General features: G+C 40.0%; 2 protein-coding genes across 2 annotated transcripts in view; one reads left to right on the top strand and one right to left on the bottom strand.

Moving 5' to 3' along the window:
* The window catches only part of GMCL1 (germ cell-less 1, spermatogenesis associated), a 91,328-nt gene extending 69,547 nt beyond the window's left edge, over positions 1 to 21,781 (top strand). Inside the window, exon 16 of the transcript XR_008354038.1 lies at positions 21,763 to 21,781. The gene's annotated coding sequence lies outside the window, so the exon portion shown is untranslated. The remainder of the gene's footprint in view (positions 1 to 21,762) is intronic.
* On the bottom strand, positions 73 to 26,980 carry LOC128491789 (pyroglutamylated RF-amide peptide receptor-like). The gene is made up of 6 exons (XM_053464106.1): positions 26,638 to 26,980; positions 7,920 to 8,078; positions 5,748 to 5,809; positions 4,110 to 4,345; positions 2,699 to 2,796; positions 73 to 464 (listed from the first exon to the last, which is right to left on the bottom strand). The coding sequence occupies exons 1-6, from the start codon at positions 26,978 to 26,980 to the stop codon at positions 76 to 78; spliced, it is 1,287 nt and encodes a 428-aa protein (XP_053320081.1). The 3' UTR covers positions 73 to 75.
* Positions 26,981 to 27,969: the final 989 nt, after the last annotated feature.

The raw sequence follows: 27,969 nt of genomic DNA, 5'->3' as shown, positions 1-27,969 counted from the left end.
TCCATAAATAAATTCTTTTCTATCGCCACTTAGTCATTAAGCCGACTGGCCATTTGTAAGATTGTTGTTTAGTCATTATGCCGATTGGCCATTTGTAAGGAGGTCCTTGTGGGAGTTCACCAGGGGGTAAGTAACAGATTCCAGTTTGGCTGCAGGTAACTGTTCACACAGTCGAAGCTCCAAGTTCTCCGCACTGAGGTGACTGTGGGCACTGCGCCCATCTCTCCGGCTGGGGAAACCAGAACCTCCTGCTTTGGGTTTATCCAAATGCTGACTGTCCCTCTTGTCAACAGATTCTTGAGCTCGAAAGTGACAGAATAGTATTGCCACCAAACTCTTCTTAAAATTTTCATTCATGAAGGTGTAAACCACAGGATTGTTGAATGAGTTAAAAAATCCCACTGCCTGAACAATGGCCACAATCATCTTCACAGTGACATCATCATACTCCTCCTCTAGATCATCTGTGGATAGCAAAACAGATGTCATCATGACAAGGGCAACACACAGTGACACTCCCCCTCCTGCTAAACTGGGGGGCAGATTGCACTATTGGGCCTCCGAGTGTCCCGGTCCATTTATACTATGGAGGCTGGACCAGATCAGCCTCAGTAGACTGCATTAGAAGGCACTGCACACTGGGAACCGGGATGTGCCGTTTGTGTGTTTTTATGTTTTATTTATTGGAGGTGCTTGACATGTATAGGTGACAACTACCAAATTACAATGGCTGATCAGGCAATTATTACGGTATCTGTTAAGTCCACTTGTTCCTGCCTGTGAATTTGCGATGTCTTCAGGAAATTAGAACACAGTGTCTATAACCGATTGTTATGTTCACAAGCCGTCAGCAAGATATCTTTGATGATAGCACAAATGCTAATCGCTGAAGTTGTTACAGACTCCATATGCATATAAATAACTTAATGAATATGTATTCTATGTGTTCTAACTACCCATGTGTGCAGTGGCGTACCTACCGGGGTCGCAGGGGTCGCGACTGCGACCGGGCCCCGGCGGCAGGGGGGCCCAACCCAAGGGGCCGCACGAAATCGGGCCCCGGCGGCAGAGGGGCCCAAGCCAAGGGGCCGCACGAAATCGGGCCCCGGCGGCAGAGGGGCCCAAGCAAAGGGGCCGCACGAAATCGGGCCCCGGCGGCAGGGGGGCCCAAGCCAAGGGGCCGCACGAAATCGGGCCCCGGCGGCAGGGGGGCTCAAGCCAAGGGGCCGCACGAAATCGGGACCCGGTGGAAGGGGGGCCCAAGCCAAGGGGCCGCCCGATACCTTTTTATGTTTTTTTTTTATTATTTTTTTTTTAAATAAGGCAAGCCGCGCCACGGAGCTGGCGACGGCCGCCTAATCATTGATGCAGCGTGAGGGACGAAAGCTCCGCCCCCTCACGCTCAGAGTGTAGGATCACCGGATCACATAGAGCATGAGGGGTGAAAGCTCCGCCCCCTCATACAGACTGCAGGAGCACTGGATCGTGCCACAAGAGCTGTATGAGGGCTGAAAGCTCTGCCCCATCACACAGACTGCTGGAGCACCGGATGTCGTGTCAGTCACGTACATCCAGTTTGAAAATAAAACGGAAGTCTTCCTCTATCACTCCATCAGCACTTCATCAGGGCCCCAAAGTGGAAGGAATAGGGAGGTCGGTACAATAATGTATTTTAAAAAAAAAATATTGTATATGGCATTAAATTATTATTTCATTATTATTTCAATTATAAACATAAAAATAAATATATGTGTGTGTCTGTGGAGGGGGACAAAACGCATAAAGTTTTTTTTCTTTAAAAAATGGAGATTTCTAGATTTATTTTTATATAGATATATATATATAAACACTTATATATAGATTAGACACACAAGTTCAGCTCCCGAGTGTCACCTTTGTCCCCATCCAGCCAGGCACAGGATGGGCTGTTTGGGGACAAAGATGGCAAACCCTACGTGTGTTATCTGGGTGCTGGTCAGGTTCTATGTGGGCAGTGTGGAGGCCAGGGCTGGTTTTGGGGTGCGCAACCTGTGATCTATGCCTATAATTTAGGGGGTTTTAAATATACCTTTAATGCAGAGTTTTTATGTGAATTCTATTTGATCTATATCTGCAATGCTGGGTTTGTGTGTTATTCTGTTGATCTATATCTGCTATGCTATGCTTCCATACATTATTTATGTATTCAAAGAAAAAGGAGCGCATGTACAAAAGGGGCCCTATGTACATGCGCCCCTTTTTCTTTGATTATGCCCTTTGTACATGCGCCCCTTTTTCTTTGATTTTTTACAGATATGATTCAATATGTAAATTTAATTTGTTGAATATTTTGAAAAAAAATTGTTGGGTAAAAATCATGTTTTTTTGGGGGGGTGGGGGGGCCCTTAACAGATTCTCGCACCCGGGCCCTGAGGCGTCTAGTTACGCCCCTGCATGTGTGACTCTGCATGTCTGCATCAAGGCAGGAATACAAAGTGTTAAATGGTCCAACAAGTTAAGGGCTGCTTTATCATTGTGCTTTATCAAACAAAGTATCTTTTTTAACACCCATAGGATTTGGAAAATAAAAAAAGTCTTTTGAGAAGTGTTGAAAATGAAGCCATATGTAGTGCTCCAGAATACAAATAACATGCAATCGTTAAAGACAGGATGGAAGTGACAATAAAGACTCCAACGCCACTGTATTCCAACAACTTACTGTATTCAAACAAGATGTGGACCACATGAAAAGGTGCCCAGCAGGCAGTGAAGAAAAGGACCACGATGACCATCATCATTACAGCTCGCTTCTTTTTCCTGCCAACATAGAACATCTACGTCACCACAATATATTTGTCTTCCCAAATCTTAAATCAAATTCCTCTAATTATACCTTTTATAAGAGGAATGATGTAACAGATCAATATGTATCATGAAAAACATGTTTAAGAAAACAAATAATATTGCATTAATAGCTAAAATACAAAAAAATTGTCATATATTAAGACGGCAATTGCAGTAATGTTTGGCTTCTGTGAACAAGAAGGAGACAAATAAATGGAACAACCTTCCAGCAGAAGTGGTAGAAGTTAATACAGTAATGGAATTTAAACAAGCACAGGATAGTAATACAAGACAGGAGCAAGAACTAAATAAGGTTTAAGGTTTTTGTAGCAGGAACAAAATGGGCTGCATGGTTCTTTGCTGCTGTCACATTCTCTTTCTACATGTACTGTACATAAAGATTGTAATCAGTTGACAATGCAGGTTTCCTAGTATAGTAACTGCAAATCAGTTAAGGCCAGATTTAAAAGCCTCCTAAAACACAATAATCATCTCTCAGAGCTGCCAATCCGCTGAGAGCCAAAAGGCTGCCACCACCGAGGCTACAGACACTCAGGCGTTCGAAAGGCTTCTTCGTGACAGATGAATAAACACTTTTGTCTTTCTGACAACATCAACTCCTAACCTCACGCAGGCAAAAAAAAACCCTCGGAGACCCAAAAACTTCACCTGTTCAAGCACTAAGCTTTTAAGCCATTATCTCCGAGGAAATCTAGTGAATAAAGTCAGCATTCGGGTGCCTATGAAGAAGTGTTATGCCACTTCCAGCACTATCTTCAAATACAGCCGAAGGAGCATCCGTTCCCACAACTGCAAATCTTAATCCCACAGAGACTGCAGAAGCCATTTCTACTTAGACAGATTTACCGCATTCTTGAGTATGGCACAGTGTTACGTTTTTTGTATTTGTTACTGAAAGAGTTAAACAACATGGCTGACCTGGATAGCTGAAGCTGATACCTTTTTTTGGGCCACTGCAGAAGAATATGTAAAGACCTCAGCCGTCATTTCTTCAGATGAGAACATAACATGCAGTGCATCGTTAATACATATTGTTTCCTAAATTTAAAAGTAAACTCAAATACATGTGTTTCTTTTTTGTATGTAAAAGGAAGGGTTTTGGGAAAGTGAGACATCCGCTTTAATTAATTGCTGTTAATATGGGGTAGAATGTTGATAAAACATCACAACATTCACCCTATTTAACATTAAATATTATTTTAAACATTTACAATATACGTTTTTGATTTTCGGGTAAATATTTATCACAGTACTCCTCTTCTTACCTAGTTATCTTTGCCATCTCATTACGGCTCAAAGTGTTCAGCACTGAGCAGTCCCCAACACGTTTCTTGATCCATAGTTCGTAGCCAATGCAGGAGTACAAGAGCAGCACCGCTGTGAGAGGGACCAGGAACAGGGCCACCAGGATGAAAATAGCATATGCCCTGCGCAGGCTGACATCTCCCCAGGATTCTAGGCAGCAGACATGGTATAAGTTGTATAGCAAGTCATACTTTACCTGCAAAAAGAACAGGTACGTTTCAGAGTATTATAAGTAAGTCATATTTAAATCCCTGACACTTACCTTATCTTGGGATTAAGATCTGATTTCAAGATGATTAGGGAAAATTTAATAATATATATCCTCTGGCAGAAGAAGAGATTTGTACTAAAAAGTAATACATATATTGCCCTCATCCACCTAACGGCAGAAATTGGATAAGTTATACTGCTCTTAAAATAAGTGTTTGATAATATTGTGCTGATTTATTTTTGTAATAGTTCTAGTGTTTGTATAATATGTTTTCTGAGACTTGCATACTAGCCATTTGTATGTGTTCTTAGCCCAATCTAGGCAAACAATCAGAATCCTTATCAGAGCAAATTTTCCCTGAATTTTTCCCTGAACCAACAACACCAGAAGTACGTTTGGGCCCTCATTAGCCTGATCAGTGGAGCAAAGAGGTCCACATCTGGACTCACCTTTTCACTTGGGGCGGCCATGACAGAGGAACATCCTGCCCAAAGGCAGTCCAGAATTGAGATGTGAGGCAAATTTCCCCTCCACGAGGAAACCAACAAACCTCAGGTGTACGTGTCCGCCTTCATTGGCCATCACATCATGTAATGAGCGTTTATGTGATCCATGTTTAAACGTGAGGCTGCTAGCGTAGCAAGAGAGAAAGCTGCCCCCAGTGAGGTAGGTATGTATGTAAGTAAGTGTTTGTGTGTCACCATGGATGTGTGTGTGAGCATGAATGTTTAACTGTGTGTGTCAGCATGGATGTGTATAATTGTGTGTGAGCATGGATGAGTAAATGTTTGTGTGTGAGCATGGATGTGTATGTGTAAGTGTGTTAAGATGGATGTGTATGTGTAAGTGTATGTGAGCATTAGCGTGTAATTGTGAGCATTGGTGTGTATGTATACGTGTGCGTGAGCATGTTTGTGTAAGTGTGTGAGCGTGGTTGTGTGTATGTAAGTGTGTATGTACATGTGTGTCGGCATGAGTGTGTATGTCTGTGCAAAATGTAAAGTGTGTAAGAATGTGTGCCAGTTGTGCGGGGGGGTCAAATATCGGAACAGCCGAGGGAGCCAAAAACTGTAGGTATGCCCCTGGGCCTCCCAGCAGAAGTGGTAGAGGCTAATAGAGTGCTGGAATTTAAACATGCATGGGCATAAAGCTATCTGAAATTTAAGATAGAACCAGGGACTGATACAAGTCTTTACACTAGGGAAATGATACAAAGTGTCTTGTCACCAAAGCAACCAATGGAAAGATTCTGATGCTGAATGGACCATTCTATTAGTTGCTATGATTATAAAGCCGCTGTTAAAAATTTCCCTTTTTATATATTACAATTATGTTGTTTTTCATGAATTAGGCAAGTACCTTGTGGTAGATAAAAAGCATTGCTTACCTCTAGTGTCTGTACATAGAGCATCGGAGATCCCACAACAACAGCGATTGTCCAAACACAGCCTGTTTCAGAGACACATTTTTCAATATTTCAGGATAAATCACCTCTCCACAAACTGGTTTCACGTCATACATTCAGCTGCTAATCTTAGAAATGCACACAAAACATTGGGCACTTTTTTAGCTGCTAGCGCCTATTAAGAATCCAATCTTCAGCAGAGGTATATTGGGCTCCATTCTTGAGGCTTGAGGTGTGGGAACATTTTCATGACTCATAACTGTGGTAGATTGGGCACTTTTCCTTAATCATAGTTACAGCCATAGTAATTTGGGGCACTTTCCTCCGGCAGCAACAGACTGAGCACTTTTCCCTTGCTAATTCCTGCTAATATGCTGTATTTCAGGATGTCAAAGAGCTCTTCAGTCTGAAGACAAGACCACTGAGGTGCTGAAAGCTTAGGTGACTCTATATATTTTTCTATGATGGCCTACTAAACATACCTGAGAACTTTCATGGTTTCTCCTGGAGACTCTGGGTGAAAAGATGCTCAATTGGGTCTTTGGGTCACAACGGAGAATCTCCAGGTGGCAGAAGCGGCGTTGAGGCACCCCGATACCTGGGAATTTTATGGCTCTGGTTACCTGGAGCCCCCCTTGGAGGATGCAGACAGGAAGTCCCACTGACATTGGTTGGCAGTCCCACTGACATCGCAGGACACATCGCTGTTTAAGGGGGAAATGGGGGTAGCACGGGGAATGTCAGAAGGATGCTCCCACGGACCGGAGATTCTTTGTGGTGACCTGGAGTATCTGGGCAAAATCCAGAGAGCTCCCAGGTATGTGCATGTCATACCTACCACTTTTGATTTTTTAGCTAGCCCCACAAGCAATGTTAGTTGCCAAACCACTGAAGTCAGCGGATAACCCACTGGCATCTTCGGGACCACCCATCAATGTCACTAGACCTGTCCACCGCACACCCGAAAAGAGAAGGCTTGGGGTAGCTGGAGCCTGAATGTTCCCAAGCATCACCGTTGACTAAAGACTCCACAAAGGAAAGGTAGCTAAACTGTAATACTAAAAATCCTATAATACTCGGCAAGCTAAATAATGTTGGCTGAGCATCATGGATGTGGCAGTTCCACACAGCTAAAAAAATCTACCGGCTGGCTAGCCATGCTTTACAGAAATATACTAAGAGTAGACAATGATACCCCAAGGTGACAACAAATTAGTAATATACTATACATCAATAAATGTATTAAAGTTGAGGCATTGTAATGATTTTGTGAGACAATAAAGATAACTTTAGTCCCAGCAGCGTTTATTCAGACCTGAATTATTGCATCATTATCAAAGTTAATATGAGAAATGTTATTTTAATAGAAATAGGGTTTACAGCCCCATAAATTTAAATCAGCAGCAACCGGCACAGAGGGCCAGTGACAGGCCAGATATATGGGATTCCTTTAATTAACAAGCTCTATTAAACGGGATCCTCTCGCCATCTGTCGTTCTGCGCAGCTACCTCTCTGTACTTACACATTACGGTAAGTTTTGTCTCTAGATTGGGAACGTGTTGTATATATTATGTTGGTGTTTTATAAAATAATAATTCTGGGTGGATTTTCAGTGTGATGTACCTTAATGCTTAACTCTTGCAATAATAATACGCAGCCATAAAATGTCTTAAGTGGCTTTGTAGACAGGAGATCTTTCAACAAAGAGGTAGGGCTCAGCAAGGCTGGACTTTTTCCATTACATAAATTAATTTTGTTCCCAATTTTGTAGAACTGAAGACTTCACCACTCTGTCTTAAAAAACTTTTTTATGAGATGGCACGTTCGCCTGTTTACCCAACCACTAAAGCAGTATGTATTGGGAGAATGTTGAATGTGCGCTTCCCATGTCCATACCTTGGAACTCTCCGGGAGCCTGCGGATCACTGCGGGATCACTACGCCCCACTCCCTGCCCACTTCCCCTCCAACAATGGCGTTTGTCCCATGACTTCAGCGGCACTGTCTACCGAAAACAGCGGGACTGCCCACCAATGGCTTTTTGCCATGCGGTGTACCCTCCCTTCACAACACTCCTCTCACATATTACTTTTGTTGCACTCATATGACTTTATATGCAGGACATGTAGACTCATCAGGAACAGGTCTTCTTACCCAGCATCATGTAGGCTCTCCTGTTGGTGTACTGTCTCTTCATTTTTAGTGGGTGTACGATTCCCTGGTATCTCTCCACAGCAATGCAGGTCATAGTCAGCGTACTGGCCACCACCGCAGTGGTCTGAATAAATGGCACCATCTTACAGACAAATGGCCCTGCAAGGAAACATACAGGCATTGAGTGGACTTGTAACGCAGCTGGTGGGTGAAAGAGGTTCATTACAGCCTGTAACTTCTCTTCTTTACCAATAAAGACCCTTTCATGTTTTATGGATTTAACCCCTTAATGACAAGACTGTTTCGTACTCGATATCGAGGCATGTCAGCAACACCGATGATGCTTAGGAAGCGATTGCTGGTCGCTTCCTAAGCACTGTTTCAGCCAGCCAATTTTTTGAGGGAGGGCTTCCTCCCAATGATCCACAGCCAGCCTCACTTGTGAGGCTTCCGTGGATCCTGCAAAGCCGCCCATTGCAGCATAACGCGGCGATGTAGGTATTAAACAGCAGCCCGTCCATGTACGGGCTTTGTCACCAATGCAGTGCATCGTGACCCCGTACATGTACGGGCTTTGTCGTGAAGGGGTTAAACACAAGATTATCATATAAACAGTATTTTTTATTTCTGTGTTATATGGATGGTTTTCATGTGATGTGCTCTTTGTTCCATACATTTTGTTTCCTTAAATGACTCCAGTCATATGTACTTTAATGCATATGATCATACCTGGCAACTCTCTGTGTTTGGCCCAGAGAACTCTCAGAGAGCCACCACTTCTCCGGGTCACAGGAGCGAGGTCCTGACACACCCCACTCCCCATCCATTTCCTCTTTAAATGGGGGTATTAGTGGAAAAGCCTATTGACCGCGTCAGTGATCAGTCTTGGTTGCGAGCCGCAAGGGTAGGCTCCAGGTAGTCAGGGCCCACGAGTTTCCAGGTGTGCATATGATAGCCGCATGGTCCCTTTAAGTTTGTGAATTTTCCCTTTTGGAAATGCATGGGGGAGTCTGCACCCACACACCAGCTAGCTGACATGCTGGATGAAATTGTTTAACACTGTAAATTAAATTGACGCACACCACAGCTTTTTCGATACAAGGGTCAGACTGACCTCAGCATTTGTCAAGAAACCATATACTCCTTTGGTAACGGTCAAGCCAGATAACAGATTGCAAGCTATGGATTGATAAACCACAATCAATGTGGTATTTCCTTAAGTGGTCTCATTCTATCACATTACTGAATTTACAGGCAGAAAGTCATTTTAGAAAGTAGGTCAGAAACAGAAGGGAAAAATAACAATACACTTACATTAAAATAATGTGTAGGGCTTACACATTATTAGGGAAATTGTATCCTCTCTTACCCTTGTGTGAAGATAGCATTGCAGACAAAATAACTGACTCAACATGACTGGGAGTCAAAACCGTGCCAGATTGCTGAGGTCCATACCAGACTTCACTAGGTTGCCCCCATCGCTACTCCTTGTGCAGTACATATCGAACTTGATGAAGTTCCTTCATGCATCATGAAGATATGACGAATGTGGACCACCTGCTGCAGCTTTTACTTACATGGAACACCATATAAGTAAAACTTTAGCAGACCTGCATTTTTTATTTATCTGAAGGTTTATCACATTAAAATAACTCACACATAAACACCTACACATTCATGCTCACACACAGACACTTACACATACATATCCATGCTCACACCAACACATCGATCTAGCCCTACTTTAAAATTATTCCATAGACATTCTCATTTTTTTCCAATACCTGACTGTGGGGTACAAACTTGAGTATTACTAGCATAATATAAATACAACTCACCCATAATGAGCTCATGGCATTTGGGAGATGGAGTAGAGGAGAAGAGGTTGGCTGGCTGCCTCTTCCTCTGCCATGCAATGCAAGCAATAATGAGAAGAAGCTACTCAAATCTTACGATTCTTTCCACGCCAGGAGCCACGTGAAAAAGAGCTATGAATAAAACATGCTGACTGTACCTACAAATATTATAGTCATTTAGTTTCCTTTCCCCACACATATCTTTGTAAAATATTTCTGTACATAGGGCATTTTTAATGGTAATTCATAAAAGAAAATAAACTATAAAAAATGAAATTGAGAAAGACAAATGACTTTCTTAAAGCTTTTGGAACTCAGATATCACCAGCATGGGGTACTGAAAATGTGTAGCATCAATTCAGAATATTTCCGCCTGAGTTATAGCGGATTACAGGTTTATAGGTATATAAAACCAGTGAGATAAGACTTAGTATTGATAGTCAGTCTTGGAAGGTGTTGGCGTAGATGAAATATGTCATACCATGCCTAGGCAAAGTTCAGATGATGGATTATATTTTGTTACTCAGGGGTTAGCGTTGACAGAACCCGCTTAATTTAAAGCCAATGCTTACATTAATACATTGAACACAAGAACAGTCTCTGTGCCGTCTTAACAATTCCTAAAATAATTTGGCAATGAGGCTTTTTTGTTAAAACGTTTGCATTTCTATTAATCTTCTCCACATAACTTCAGGTCGGTTGCTAAGGGATGAATGGCGAGGAAGTCCCTTCATGCATCATGAAGATATGAAGAATGTGGACCACCTGCTGCAGCTTTTACTTGCATGGAACACCATATCTAACTACAGGGGTCACACATAAAAAAATTCTAGGAAGCGTTACATCCTTCTGTCTCCCTGGGAGAATAGTTCACTGCTTGTGCCCTGTGATTCCTTGTTTTATGGTTCATTACCTAATAGCTGGTGCCTGAAGAAGATAATTTTGAGGGATCAGGAGGTGGATGCCCCAAACACCCTTAATAATGTGACCATGTCCTGTTACGATGTGTTATACACAACCAAGTTAACGTAAATTTTATATTAACATATTTTTTAAATAGAATAATTATTTGTTTACAAACTACTTTCTGTGCTCTATGGAATTTCTGGATTCATTTAAAAAACCATCTTGGTGGGTGGTGGGTCATGCAGCCTCTCTGCTACTAAATGATAGTTCATATCGACAGAATAATACTAATTGTCTTCTCTAATATGTCAAGCAAATTAGCTTTAGCAGACCTGTATTTTTTATCTGAAGGTTTATCACATAAACACTTACACATTCATGCTCACACACAGACACTTACATATACATATCCATGCTCACACACACTTACACATACATATCCATGCTCACACACACTTACACATACATATCCATGCTCACACCAACACATCTATTTCTATGCATGCATACTCATTCACTCACCCCTTACCTAAACCATATATTACCCTCCAGGTGTGAGCAGCCTAGCGCTTAACTATGGGGTTCCCTTAACCTTAAATTACGTTCCGGCCTTCCTGATCCCCCCCATCGTAGTACGCTGATGGCAATGCTCCCCAGAACACCCTTTAATGCCTTTTTGCGAAAGTGCTCGAGAGGCCAGGTGGGTCCTACTGACTCTCTGTGATTCTGGTAGTTAGTGATAGATGTTGCGGCCTCTTCACAATTTTGTGGGTCAATGGGTGATGATTGTGATTGAATAACCATTGATTTAGAGAGGAATCATTTCATAGATCCTCTTCTTTGTCATATGAGACTGATTCTACCCACAGTGACAATCCGTCCTCTGATCAGACCCTCAATAAAAGGTTATGTGGTTAATATATGTATATGATTTGCAGATCACAGGAGAAAGGGGGGGGGGCAGAAGCTATTGCCGGCTTATAATAATATAATATATAAAAAAGGTAAAAGTCTAGTATGAGGAGTTTTCCAAATAAGAGTTAGCCTTTGTGTAGATGGAGGACAAGCAGATCTAAAACTTCATTCTATGACTCACGGAGATGTAGGTATGAAGAGCACTAAATCAATGTAAAAAGTACACTGCTGACAATGAAATTGCATTTCGGTTTATTTCTTATTTATTTTCACTTTGTTACACCACTTCTGACTCATTTGTCCACATGAACTCTAGTAAGTTAGACCCTGATGTATTCCACCAACTAGGATCTCACTATCTGAACGCTGAGTCAGTCATCCATGATGATGAACATGAAGGTAACAAAAAAGCACCCCCTTGGTCTATGCTACTTTATCTTAGTCAGGGGTATTTTACTAAAAGAATAGACTTTCCAATAATCCATTTTGAATCATTTTCTAAATATCACATTCGTAGCTGTGATGCTCTTAACTGGTATTTTCTGCACACTCCTTCACAAACCTATCTCTACATTCTAAAGGGAAAACAGAAATACATTTGAGAGCACGGAAATAAATACAGTAGCACATACAATGTTCCCATGTACACATTCATAACAGATGAAGAACGCTGACAGAGGAAAATTAGTATAGTCACGCTGTTCTGTTTGGATTGGAGCGGTGAAGGGAAGAAGGGGAGACCGGTTACTAGGGGGTTTAAATAATCCGAACGGGATATCGCAAGGTAGTGGATTATAAATTTGGGGTTTTTTTGTGTAAAGGAAGGACAGATTTGGGCAGCAGCATTCGAATGTGACTGGATGTGAAGGATGAGAGAATGTGACACCAAGGCAGTGAACTTGGTCTGTTGGGGACAGTGGAGGCAACAGTGTTAGTGATGTCAGGAATCTGAGTACACACACACACACACACACACATATAGTTAGAAAATAGAGCTACTTGTCTGACCAGAAAAGAGCTGTAACTAGGGAACTTGGCTCTGGGGGAAGGCGAGAGGTTGTTGCCTGGACTTATGTCATATTGAGGAGAGACAAACAAGGAGGTGCAGGGTCGAGGTTGCTCAAGAACACCCTTACCTTGCAGCACCTGGGGCAGCTGCCCATCTTGAACCATAGAAGGGGCAACAGGACATCCCATCCAGGTAACCAAAAAATATCAGCGGCTCTCTTGCCTTATCTATTCTGCTCAACATCATGGTGGAAAGTCTCAGTTTACAGCATATCTTTATGGTGTGCAGAATTGAATACAATCTAACAAAATATAACAAAACCTTTTAGGCATAAAAAATTGATTGATGACTGGAGACCTTCTGCCAGAAATACTGAATGAGCAAACAAATCCTAGGGTATCTATAGCAAACAGTTATACCACGTAATTTATATCGAACGCTAGACATAAAACTTAAAAAAAAAATGAGAGATGGAGATATTGTTTGACACGGTTTGTGACTAGACATCAACATCGCAGGATGCTGATGAAAAATGCATTAATATGTAAGTTCCAATGTCCCCGGCAGAAGAGAATGTTTATAAGAGACTTGTTTAAAAAAGAGAGGGAAAAATAAATTTTGTATTTAAAAATATTTTAAAAATACAAAAAGGTTTTCTAGCACCCAACAAAACTTTGCACTAGCCGAGTAAAAGGTGCATATTCTTGACAAATGTCTATGTGCATCATTTCAGTAAAAATCAAACAGCCGTCACAACCGGGATAATAATGTTTCTATCAAACGATAACACTAATGGATAAAATATATTCAACTTGTACCTGGAAAAGTGACTATTTGGCCGTAAGAGCTTAGGGAATGTTACTAGGTATAAATCTCTGAGATTGATGCTGTGAATATGAAAGTGAGCTGCTTACCTGTAGCTTTTGGGTTAGTAAGCGAGCCTGATATGATTCTGTGGGATCGTAAGATTAAATAGTAAAAAGGAGCCCCTGGAGCAAAGTTCCCAGACAATGATAGATTGGAACAAGACAATCAAGACATACAAGGATTATTCCTATTTTTGATTTTTTTGTTCAGGGAGTACAAATCTTTTTGGTTATGATGTTTTTTTTTGTTTGTGTTTTCTTTACATTATGAAATTAGCAGCCAATAAAACCAACGCAGCTCATCAGCCTGCAGTCTAGCCTGTGTCAGTGGGGTGTAGTGGGATTAGCAGGATTCTCCCTTTTTAATGAATAGTGAACGGCTGGTTCCTCCCTTTTTAATGAATAGTGAACATCTGGTTTCTCCTTTTATAATGAATAATGAATGGCTGGTTTCTTCCATGATAATGAGTAGTGAACGGCTGTTCTTTCCCTTTACAATAAATAGTGAGCGGCTGGTTACTCTCTTCATAATGCATCGTGAATGACTGGTTTCTCCCTTTATACTGAGTAGTGAACGACTGGATTCTCCCTTGATAATAAATAGTGAACGGGAGGTTTTTCCCTTGATAATGTATAGTGAACATAATTTATACCAAACTCTAGACATAAAACTTTAAAAAAATGAGAGCTGGAGATATTGTTTGACACGGTTTGTTACTAGACATCAGCATTGCGGGATACTGATGAAAAATGCATTAATATGTAAGTTCCAATGTCCCCGGCAGAAGAGAATGTTTATAAGAGCCTTGTTTAAAAAAGAGAGTGTGGTGCCTTCGCTTACAATATATGATGCTATGTGCGTTTCAGAATGTAAGGGAGAAATAAATGAAATGTTAAAATAGTTAATGAATAGTGAACGGCTGTTTTTTCCCTTGATAATGAATAGTGAACGGCTGGTTTCCACCTTTATAATGAATAGTGAACGGCTGGTTTTTCCCTTGATAATGAATAGTGAACTGGTGGTTTCCACCTTGAAAATAAATAGTGAACGGCTGGTTTCCACCTTGATAATGAATAGTGAACGGCTGGTTTTTCCCTTGATAATGAATAGTGAACTGGTGGTTTCCCCCTTGATAATGAATGGTGAACGGCTGGTTTCTCCCTTGATAATGAATAGTGAACGGCTGGTTCCCCCCTTGATAATGAATAGTGAACGGTTGGTTTCTCCCTTGATAATGAATAGTGAACGGCTGGTTTTTCTCTTTATAATGAATAGTGAACGGTTGGTTTCTCCCTTGATAATGAATAGTGAACGGCTGGTTTCCACCTTTATAATGAATAGTGAACGGCTGGTTTTTCCCTTGATAATGAATAGTGAACTGGTGGTTTCCACCTTGAAAATAAATAGTGAACGGCTGGTTTCCACCTTGATAATGAATAGTGAACGGCTGGTTTTTCCCTTGATAATGAATAGTGAACTGGTGGTTTCCCCCTTGATAATGAATGGTGAACTGCTGGTTCCCCCCTTGATAATGAATAGTGAACGGTTGGTTTCTCCCTTGATAATGAATAGTGAACGGCTGGTTTTTCTCTTTATAATGAATAGTGAACGGTTGGTTTCTCCCTTGATAATGAATAGTGAACGGCTGGTTTCCACCTTTATAATGAATAGTGAACGGCTGGTTTTTCCCTTGATAATGAATAGTGAACTGGTGGTTTCCACCTTGAAAATAAATAGTGAACGGCTGGTTTCCACCTTGATAATGAATAGTGAACGGCTGGTTTTTTCCTTGATAATGAATAGTGAACTGGTGGTTTCCCCCTTGATAATGAATGGTGAACTGCTGGTTCCCCCCTTGATAATGAATAGTGAACGGTTGGTTTCTCCCTTGATAATGAATAGTGAACGGCTGGTTTTTCTCTTTATAATGAATAGTGAACGGTTGGTTTCTCCCTTGATAATGAATAGTGAACGGCTGGTTTCTCCCTTGATAATGAATAGTGAACGGCTGGTTTCCACCTTGATAATGAATAGTGAACGGCTGGTTTCTCCCTTGATAATGAATAGTGAACGACTGGTTTCTCCCTTGATAATGAATAGTGAACGGCTGGTTTCTCCCTTGATAATGAATAGTGAACGACTGGTTTCTCCCTTGATAATGAATAGTGAACGGCTGGTTTCTCCCTTGATAATGAATCGTGAGTGGCTGTTTTTTCCCTTTATAATGAATAGTGAACGACTGGTTTCTCCCTTGATAATGAATAGTGAAAGGCTGGTTTCTCCCTTGAAAATGAATAGTGAATGGTTAGTTTCTCCAGTGTTGGCCCTTTATAATAAAAAGTGAAATGACAGAGTTAAGACCACAACTCCCCCTTTAGTGAATAAACCCTCATGCCATGCAAGCCCTAAAATGTTCTGCTCCTACCATACTGACCTTATAACTAACTACAAGGAGAAACAGCCCCCCCCCCCATGAAATCTGCGAATTACAGGTCTTTGTATAATGTACATATTCCAGCTACTCTAATTACAACATTTTGATTCACTTAACTGCTGGAAACAATCACAAATTGCTATATAATGTTCTGCCTTTTCAGCTAATTACCTTATCTCCAAGTGCAGGATAATAACCATTAAACACAAAGGTATAGTAAAGCCTTGTAACACAAGCTCTTTAATTCACTAATTCCCTTCACTGTGTAAATGTTGACCATACGGGGTTTTAATGCTTGGAAGCATCAATGACAGTTACTAATACAGACTTAAATAAAGGCATCTGTCTTCCATGTAAAGAGCCAAATATATATTCATCCTGGGACACGGAGTTGGATACACAGTAGTAATGTTCTTAAATTCTTTTTATCGAAGACCTACTGTTATCAGAGAGTTCCAAATAAAACCCCCCGGATAACATCTATTTCTGTAATTAGCACGGTTATGTACCTCGTGAATTGAAAATATATATATATATATCTTTAGACAAATAAACAAAGTGTTTTAAGTTAACATCCTCATTTAACGGGCGGTGACCTATAAGGTATAAGTCACCTCCTTAAACATCTTTGACCTATACATTATCAGTCTCTACCACACTCCTTAACCCATATACCGCTACCCATGTCTTACTGATGATGCTTTTAATCAAGCGAGGTTGATACTCTTGAAACGTTTGTCCTTAAAATGGAATGTTAGTTCAATAAAAGGGTATTATTTTATATGGCAGTGCTCATTTTTTTTTTCAATTTAATTAGCACCCAAAGGCATCTGTTTCCTAAGAAGTACCGCAGATTGTGATAACACCTGAATTTACGGCCTGGCTTGTCAGAAGTCGTCCACTGGATACACATTTCACATCTTGAAGAATGCGAAATGCTAGGTCTGTTGATCCCTCTTCGTTATATGCCTTTAATCTTTCCTGAAACTCTCTATGAGTCACTTTAGAGGCGTTAATAATATCACATAATTGCCTGGCTGGCACGTTTATTCTGTTAGCTGCTGTAATAAGGCACTTTGTTGCTAGGTAAATTGGGCAAAGAGTCTGGGCATTCCACAACGACAAAGACTTTTGGTATCCATAACCGAGACTCTGATATGTCTCATTAAACCTGTGATTAGTAACTTCTAAAGCACTGGCTTTGCAGATATATTTTAACCCTTTAACCGGCAGCAGAAGTATGTTGGATTAGTCATCCATTCAAGAACAGGACGTGTCGGAAATGGTAAGTGGCAGTGATATTCCACTAAAAGGGTTAACAGAAATAAATACTCCAGGGTTGAGGGTAATATGTTGCTTCTTTACCCTTTGTCTCTTAGAGTGGAAAAAAAATTAAAATGACGGATGAGATGTTGTGCAGATTGGATCTTTGCCCTTAGACCTCCACTGCACTTCAGTTATTGTTATTGACCTCTGGAGAGAGTGAGGATCAGAACAGCAATTGCCCCCACTTGTCCTGTTCTTCCAGTACAGGAGACATCAAACGTCCACAGTCGGCAATGCTTTTTACCACCTGAGCTGTCAATTACACAGAGGCAGTTAGCCTGTGGATTATTACAATACGAGACACAAGAGATCAAGATGCAAAAGAAACAAGGTCAACAGTCCATAGGATTCAATAGATGTAACGAGGCATTCTACCTTAAAGTCTAATCAGCCTGCCAGCTAAAGAGAACATAATCCAGAATTGCTTCCTGTAATGTAGTCTGTTCAGGACAGATACCGATTGAAAATTACCGTTATAACGATTTCATAAAAACGTTGTTAACAAGTGAAAACAATTTTAACGAAACAAAAAAGGATAAAGGAAGGACTTCAAATAATAAAAGTGTAAAAAGGACCATTTGATTCTTTAATCTAATCCAGAGCCTACGCACATGGGGTATTACTGTTCTCAGGGGATGTGGGTGAACATTATGTTTTCTTATTTGTGGCATTTCTCCTGTATAGGATGTTCCATGCCAAATAGCAAAAAATAAACAGATTTATTTTTACCGCATATTTTAGAAGTGACTGGTGGAGACGTGGCTGTATAAAAATTGGTAGATTGATGCTTTTGATGTTGTCTGCTATTAGAATGTCGCAGAATCTTCTGCAACATTCGGTTACTTTGCATCTATATTACTGGACTAGTACGGCTACTCCGAACGACATTGTCCGCTATTGCAAATATATAGCCCGATGGATTGAAGATCTTTAAGCAATATTGAAGGTACAGTCTCAGTATACAAATTCTTTAAAAAAAAAAAAAAACTTGCAAAAAGTGATGTGAAACTGGTTATTATAAGGTTATTATATATATATATATATATATATATTTTTATATATATATATATATATATATATATATATATATATATATATATATATATTGGTATGGTTTCAAATGGAAGCCCAATGCAGAATGAGGAAGCGGGACATTAAGGCTGAACAGAGACATAGTAATCATATTAGAATTGCTTTTATCGGTTTGTGCAAAAAAAAGTTTGTGTCCATTGCACAGCTCTGCGGAATATGATGCCACTATATAGAACAATAAATAATAATAATAATAATAATGTAATTAATAGGGAACTGGATCAAAAATAATCAGAGGGAGACGAGTACAGACAACATGGGATCTGCTGCCTATGCTTAGCAATTGGAAGGAGTCCCCCGGCCCAGCCCGCCCCTGGGAAGGACGGTGTAGAAGTCAAGGTCAGACCTCGTAAACTTAGATGCAGTAGAACTCAGTAAGCGCAAAGCTCAGCGTAATATGGGACCGGGCAGTATGGCTTTGTCACAAATGCATAGGCATTAACATAAATATTTGCTTGCTCAGGTGCAAGCAAAATTGGCTCAATCTGACAGAGCAAGTCAGACCTTATTCCATGAATGGGAAGGAAGGAGTTAAAAGAAAAAACTATAACACTTTACATGTAAAGTGACCTTCAGTGAGAGGTCCCTTTCTCAACTTCTGCTGAAATCAGGTTTTTGTAGAAGGGAGGTCAGTTTCTAACATTATTAGCTCAAGGACATCGTGCGCATCTTGATACCCATTTATTTAATAGATTTCTTAAAATGCTAGGGATCCAAGATACTTTAATCTACTTTTCAGAATGATCACATAACACAAAGCTCGGTAACATAGAAAGACATCTTGCGATGTGGTGGCGTAAGTTAGGTACCGAGTTCCTACCTGGACCAAAAGCCAACCATCAAATAATGCGAAACAAAATGAATAAAAGCTGATAAAGAAATAATAGAAATAACTAAAATTATAATTATCACCATAATAAAACAGATATTGGTTTTCTGTGCTATTCCAGAGACATTGAGCTATTTTATGAAAAGCTTAAACACAGAAAGAACCCTCGCAAATAACTTTCTTGTTCATCCGTGACAACAAAATGATTTCAATAAGCAGGAAAATTGTGCCGTTCCTGCCAGAAACATTTAAGAAATCTCTGCTTCCGAGAGAAGTTGGCACGGAGCAGATACAAAGTGTCCTATAATGGCCTCTAATGAATATTGCCTCTCTCCTTCAAAGACATCGGCTCACATCACCTAAACAGTATTCTGCCTTATCACGCCAAAAAATATATTTGGTGCTTAATAGAAAGGCTTAATTGAAATGGGTAACAAAGCTCGTAAAGATTAACCTTTAGACTGCCAAAGGGGGGTGCTGCATAATGGGCTGAATTGGACGTACCAATGGAAACAAATAGTCTTAGGGAGTTTAGGGGGTCTACCCTCTAAGTTTGAAACATATCTTTTGAATAAAAAAACAAAAATGTGCTCTTTTATTCACAAAAGCTTGTGTTAATGAATGGCTAGATGCTTTATGCATTAAAACACATATACTTTTCACATGTTGCTGGACAGCGCATGTAAAGTGTTACGTGGCATGTATGACAGTCATTTCTCCTATTCTAAGATATATGTGTCCTGGATGAAGGCATGGACTGGCCATCTGTATACTGTGTCACTGGCCAATAGAGTCCCATAATTACCCTTACTGAAGCACCCCAAGCCGTCTTGGTCCTGCAGTATGGGACCACTGGCTGGATACTCAAGGCCACAAGCTAGAGCAGAAAGACACTACATGCAGCAGCAGATATCCGGTCCCATGTATCTCATGTAACAGCCACTAGCCTTAAACTGCCCGGCCGCTTTCCATCCAGTCTAGTCTTTCCCGGACAAATGGCTGAATGCGGTCACCGACTGTCCAGCTGGGGGCTCACATGGCCGTCAAAAGTTTTTTTATGTCCAACGTGATGCCTGAAAGAAACAATTTAATGGAATCTGGAGATGACCTTCTGATTGGCACCCTTCCTATAAGAACATAGACAGTAACCCATGTTGCTAAAGAGGTTATATAAGAGTCATCTGTTGAGTTTTTCAGATGTCTTTAAATACTTCTGTTAGCCGGGGGCTACCTGTCATCCACCGGTGATTCTAGTAACTGCCAAGTATTCTTTCCTGTAAACGGCTTATTCCCCCCCCCACACGCACTCATTACCACCCGCAGGCTGTGTATTTCACTCTAATGATGTGCATGGCTTGCATGTAATTATATCGAGCAATTTACTTGTTTAAAAATCAGGAATAATCTGTAGCAGGAAAGTAGGTTTTGCTAAAGGAAATATATTGGAAATGTAATTAATGCCGAATCAGCGACATTTCTAATTATTTAGATTCTCTGCTCACAGAAGGAAGGTTCCCCGACTTGTAATATGATACAATTACGTTTAATAAAAGAATAAACAGATAAGAGTAGTGTTCACAGTGCATTTTTATTTTCAGAGGGTATTACCGGGTCTCTGGGTTAACTCATTTTCTCTAAAGGGAGGGCTAACAAGGAAGACAAGGGGACATCTAGCCTTTGCCTTTTCCTTTAATTGCAGTTCCACAACCAGCCACAAGAGTGTCTAGAGAAACATAGGCTTTAGGCAATGTTTGCATACTGTCTGTGTCCTTTCTGTGCTCCTTTAATGCAGCTTATCTTGTAATTATTCAATGGATAAGACATAATTGTGCTCATTGATCATTGTTCCCTTTCTAATGTCTTAGGACACTAAATGATTGGGCCTTTATCTATGGTTTGCCTCATAGGTTGAATAGTGACAGCCCTTTCCTATTCTCTCTTGGTAAACAAATTACTTTTTTCGATACCGTGAGTGTAGAGTTAGTGGGGTCCGGCTGCAGTATTTGTTCACCCCCTGGTACATAACACAACCTAACATGCAAATTATCTCTATTACCATACACTAAGACAACTCACCTTAATACCATACACCTACTCATACAGACACACTCACTCTCCCTCTCCCATGGGCCATTTACAGTAGGCTCACCTCTGGCACCATATTATAACACACAATAACACTATACACACACACAGACTAAAAGCATATTTTCGCTCATGGCAAAACCACAAAAGCATGGCAATTTGCTGGTGCCCTATATACAAAATGTAATAATAGTAATAATTTGTAAATATTTAACATTTTCATTACATATTAATAACTGAAATGTATTATTCTGCATATTTTATAGGCAGCGGTAGGGATGGCAACTTTCTTTGATAACATAAGTAATTATAGTGGGAAAATGTATTATATTATTTTAAGATGTTTTTTTGTATTCTGCCCAATTAAATCTAAAATGTACTTTTCCCTGCATTTATATTAGATGCCAATTTTATAACTTGGCCATTAGAACTGAGAAATTATAAAGTAGGAATATCATAAATATAAATATTAATATATATATATATCTTCGAAAGGGAAACCTAATTTGCATTTTAGAGTCAAGGATTTTTGTTTGTTTGTTTGGTTTCTTTTTGGTTTATAAGCAGCACCAGGGATATGTTATAGGTGAAACTTGATTGATTTTTCCCCACCCTCATTTACCATCCATGTAAATTCAATTTGTACCAGACCCCACCTGGATAAAACATATAAAACCTGTAATGTGATGCATGAGCAGGTTTCCCCTATTCCTTCAGTATAAATCCATGGTATACTATGAGCAGGAAAAATAATGGCCAGATAATTTAATTATTCATCAATGGAGGATTAAAAAGGATTAAAACCTAGGTTGAGGGGATTATGTTGATTTTAAAATATCAGATGTAGGAACCAGGCTTACTTTCATTGTTGAAGATCTGTTTGGACAGAGAACAATACCGTATAGAAAGCAGATATAAGAAGAATGCAAAAAATCCTTTCCTGATTCATACGGAAGACAGTTTCCCACCTGTTGGAGGATCTCACATAACTTTCTGCCATACTTCCTAGTAGTGTATGTAAGAATTATTTCAATTAGTATTTTTCCATACGCTTTTATTTGTTTTGGATTCTGCTGCCTTCGGCACTCAAACAGTTAAAAGGTTTTTGTTTTTTCATTTTATGAACACAGAGTAAAACCCCATACAACCTGGAGGAATCCTGAAATTTCTTTGGCTTCTTTTATTTTTATTCCGTATACTTAGGAATCACGCTTAGGGTGATTCTCATGATTTTGCGGAGGCTCTACTTTAATCCAAACCTTCTCATTGAAACATTTAGACATAACCGCGTTTACGCATAACTATAAATTCTGTATAAAATTCACACAGATTCCCAATGTGTGTTCCGAGGCCCTTAAACGAAAGCATTATGCTTTTCTTTATTATAAACCACCTTGAGTCTACCTTGAGAAATATGTGTCAGTAGGGTTTTCACAATGCAGAATTTCATGGCAGGGATGGTGTTAACACATTTAATCTCTTCCGAAACACTAAACACACTTCTAGGGGAGAAAAATGGTCTCATTATCTTCTAGGCCTTACAGCCGCCACCAAACAATGCAAGCAATTCATAAAATGACTCCGAGATAATTTTATTTGTGAGAAATACAAATCACTCACTATAGAAAAATAACACCAGCTAATTACCTAACGGTAGATAATTTGGAAATTATTATAAGAACAGTTTATGGGCAAGGAAGTAAAAACTATAAAACAGAAAAAAAGGAAATTAATGTATTTATTAGCTAGCCATCAGGTGTGGACGAGGTTCCAATATTAGAATGTTTTCTAATATTAGTTGATAATTCACTATTGTATAGGGTACTACGCCAATGCATGCTATGGAACTATATGTTCACGTTGGGTCTATCACATTTTTTAGTGGTGGTAGTGGACAAGCTTTACACCTCTTGTGTTGGGACCGGAAGTTACTAAAGACAGCCAAACCTCGAGCAATGGGGTGAAGAAAGATCTCACAGTATATGTTTGTACAGCTGATACCAGTTGCTTGGAAATCCATCTATAAGAGGTGGTACGACCATACAACCACATTAAACCTTATGCTTAGTACATTATCCTTAGTGACTCCACATCACATGCTTGGTGGAAGCTTTGGCAAAGGTTTATTCTAATATGAGATCGCTATAATACAGATAATGTTTAAACCATTTAATAGGTAGCATTCCTTAGTTTGAATTGATTATGTTAAATGTTGGGTAATTAAAACCTTAAATCTGTCTCTTCCACACATAAAGCTGAATGGAAGAAATAATAGAATGCATTAAACGATCTCTTTAGGACATTACTGGGACTTCACATGTCGGTTTTGAGGCTTCTAATTGAGAAAAGATCAGTAACCCGACATTCTTATGTAATTATTATTTATTGTTTTATATAGCGCCACCACATTCCGTAGCGCTGTACAATGGGTAGACAGGACGTAACAAGTATAATATAACATAACAATTTGACGTACAGAGACAACAGGTGAGGAGGGCCCTGCTCAAATAAGAGATTATTATGATGTCACTATCATAATTGTAAACTTCCAAGGGCACGGTCCTCTTCTCCTTCAATCCCAGTATCCCTTAAAGTGTTACTCTTGTTGCCAAAGAATGTTATAGTTAATTTTTACTGTCCTCCATTGTAATCGTTATACAGAATCTGCTGGCGCACTATAAAGTAATGTTATGTCATTTTATGCGTATTGTTGCATTTCAAGGAGAGGGATTTTAGGTGTTCATATTCCCTACTCTCCATGAGCTGTAAATCATGACTGGTTTGTTGCAGACAGAGTGCGCTGGGATATTTATTATGCCAGAGAGTGCCTTTGACTTTCTATAAGGAACGCTAGGTAGGGAAGGTTTATGTTTTAATGGGGGAGTGCAGAATAATTCAGTAAAGCAGTGATAAACTGAATAATATCGACCACTAGCAGGAAAAAGGTTAATGGAAATTCAAGAGAGGGCTTTGTGAGAGGGAGAAAGGCAGATCTCATTCAGATCTCATAGACCAACATAACTGAGATGTCATTATGTTTGCTTTGCATGAGCTCCTGCGTGATATTGCATTGCATGTAGTGTCATCTAGCCAGGATAAACTCCATGCCTCTAATTATTTCTGAAGTATCCTATGGATTACAACCAGGGAATTGACATTGATCAGAAGACGAAACACGAGAGGTCCTGTTTCATATGCAGACATGAATATCATCCAAAGGACAAGTTGTGATTACAAACTAGCAGGCAGTAGTGGGCAGTGAATGGAGAAGAAGACAAGACTACTGCTCAACTTTTTCCTTCACCATGACTAGGGTATGGGGCACAGTCATTGGCTTTGTAGAGGAACCAGTATTTTGTGAAGCATCTTTTATTATTGACAGGTTATTTATGATGTTTTACAAATGGGACAGATCTGGAAGAGGCTACTACACAGTTGTAACTATTGTAATATGTGACATGGAATAGATACCCAGGCAGATCTTTAAATATATGCCAAAGAAAGGTTCAAAGGGAGAGTACACCTTGGTTACTTCAGTCTGGGGTCTTATTAGTAGCCAAAACCTGATTTTTTTAGCTGTGAGTTAGTTCAAAGTCAGGATAATACCTGAAGCCAGAAGCAGGCAAAGCATATATCCCAGTAGATTTAATTCTCCAATATTCGGTGCACAAAAAGAAGTTGCTCGCCAGGTCACTTTTGTTCGGAAGTAATTTTGTAGCAAGAAACATATTTGAGAATTTATGAGTTTTATTGTGGAGTAATTTTGTCCAAAGAAAAGCAACAAATGGAGCAATATTTTTTTTTAAATCTAGATTAAAAAGCTTCATTTTCTAGTAGTTCTCATCAATGTCCACAATGTCAAATAAAATGGATAAAAAATGTGTTGCCCCTACCAACCCTCCAACTTTTCAAAGCATGTATATGCCAACATTATTAACCCATTTAAATGGCATAGAGGTGCATGTACACATTACAGGTTAATGGTAATAAGGAAGTAACTGATCATTGTGAAGACACAATACTTAAACCTTGGGATGGCATTATAGTCTGTGCCAGAGAGCACAGTCTTCACTTACAGAAGGATGAACATTTCATTTGCAGTGTAATTGCCCCTCTAGGGGAGAATGTGGGGATTTTGCTGGTTTCTATCTGTGGCATGCATCCCAGCGCGGGTGAAATGTTAGTTCTTTATGTCTATCTATGTTGTGTACCTACCAATGGAGATGTATAAAATAAACACATACGGATGATAGCATGCAGCAGAGGTACCACGTTTCCTACAGGTTAATAGTTCTGCAGAGTCATTAGCTACAGAGAATGTGTGTACATAGCAGGAGGGAAGGGAGGGGGATGAGGAGTAGACAGAAAGAAAGACATAAAGAAAAGGCAATTATGGAAGGAGAGAGTTAGGCAAGAAGGAAAGAGAGCGGGGAGACCTATCCATGCTCCTTTACATCAAGATGATTTCTTTTTAATCGCAGCCTTTTAGATTGTAAGCTCATTTGAACAGAGCCATTCTACCCCTTTGTTTCAGTAAGTCTGGGTTGTTATGTGATGCAATAGTTGTCTACTTTCTAGGCTAAATATGCATACTTAGAGGGGGGTACGCTATTCTTCTCCCAAGTGGGCTATAAACATACCAGCTATGCAAACTCCAGGTAGAAGTTCAGAAACTGGAAGAACATCTGCAGGGGTATTGGGTTGTGCTGGCATTTATCTACATAAAGTTGTGCCATAATAAATCACAATATTATTGTGAAACCATTTGGTTCAAAGAGGTTGTGAAAAAGCCCTTTCCTTGCAAAATGTTTAAGTATATACTTTCAATAAGTAGATGATGGGAGTTATATTCACATAGAAGCTGTTCAATAAAGAATTCTATTAAACAATGGAATCTCACCAAGGCAGCTATCCCTCCAGCCTCTTGTGATCAGTATGGGTGTCTGACAACAGCAAGACATCAGTACAACAACAATACAAGATTTATGCAACACTTGACAAAAATATCAACCTTTGATTTCAATAGAATGGCAACCGAGAGCAATGTTACTTTCTACAGAAATATGATGGGAGGTGAAGCACACAACAGCTGAGTGGAGGATGTTACCATTCTCAGACAACATCAGCAAACTGTCCTTTCTTTGAAAGAGGCATATATATATATATATATATATATATATATATATATATATATATATATATTTAGTTATGCTAGCTTAGTTTACAAAGTTACTTTTCATCAAAACATTTAATAGCCACATGTAGGATTACATTGTGCCCCTAACTCTGTGGATGTAGGGAAACTGCTACAAAAGAAGCTCAACACACTGGGCAACCCCCCCCCCCTCCCTTAACTGGCTGAATTAGAAGATCAGAGTTCCCACAGTTTCATATCTTACCTCCCAGCCACTCCGAAGAGATGTTCTGTAGCAGAGTGAAGGGGATACAGAAGAAAGTTACCAGCAAGTCACTACAGGCCAGGGAACAGATGAATATATTGGTGGCTGTCCTCATGGCCTTCTTCCTTATAATGATATAGACCACCAGCGTGTTGCCAAACAAAGCCAAGATAAAGATGATGATGTACAACACCAGGAAGATGACCTTGGCATTAAAGGGCAGCTCTGGGATGTAGACCAAAGGTTTTAGACCATAAGCTGCTATGAACTCTAGTCTGCTCATGTTGTGTTCATTCAACAGCTGATCGAAGGCTTCTGGAGTGATGTTGAGTCTTCTGTCCATGGTGCTGAAGCTGGCAGACACCTTTGCACAGTAAGAGGTAACTAGATAACACAGCCTCACATGGCTGCTCCCAAACTCATGTGACTGTAGTCCAGGTGTGAGATAACAATAACTTAACAATGTTTGATGGCATAGTAGTAGCACAGTGGCTGGAGCCACTGGTCAGTCTTATTTCAGTGCCCCATGTGATCCTTGGACATTCCTTTAGAGTCCTTTGCCATTGTTCACACTTTCCTAGTCTGTTTTCAAGATGCTGATGTATTAGACTTCTCTTCTTCCTACAGGGCAGCCAAGCCGAGATGCCTCCTCCTCCTCCTCTTGCCCAGGAATCTGTTATTCTCCTCCACCCCCACCTTCTCTTCCTTAGTGTTAGCTCTGAGCAGCCCAAGGAAAATACCTTTAGAGTTGATGCAGACTAGAGAAGCAGACAGAAGGGAAGCTGTCTGGTTACTGCATAGCTCTTTGCTGAAGAAGACACAATGGGTTGTTATTTACTAGCAAGGTTGTTGTAAGCCAATAAAGGGATAGTGCCATTTCTTGCTGGTATCAACCAAATATCTAGTGCCCAAGCTGGCTCTAAGATGAATAGTTCTATAAGGAACATCTATATGAGTATCTGAAATGTATGCAGCCTTTGTATGTCATCACATGATTCCTGGAAACTATTCATCTGTGCATTGTGATACAGCATGTACAGTATGTAAAACAATGCATTAGCATCTGGCAAGCAAACAGCCATACCATGAGGACATGCAATTAACCCCTTATTTTTTAGCCAAAGGGAAACAAGCAACACTTTGTCTGGTAGATAAAGCTTACTCCTATCATTTGCTGGGGTATCATTGTTAATGACAATTGTCTGGCTTATACCCAGAGGGTGCAAAGTACAGTAATTCTCTGTGAAACGAGACAGAAAAGACAATTGTTTAAGTAATTCCAGGGAGAACAAGTGCGATAGGAGACGATGATACAATACAAAAAACACACAA

The sequence above is a fragment of the Spea bombifrons genome, chromosome 4, assembly GCF_027358695.1.
Source record: "Spea bombifrons isolate aSpeBom1 chromosome 4, aSpeBom1.2.pri, whole genome shotgun sequence".
Taxonomy (NCBI): Eukaryota; Metazoa; Chordata; class Amphibia; order Anura; family Pelobatidae; genus Spea; species Spea bombifrons.
The sequence above is the reverse complement of the archived record's forward strand: the minus strand, read 5'-3'. Positions and strand labels throughout refer to the sequence as shown.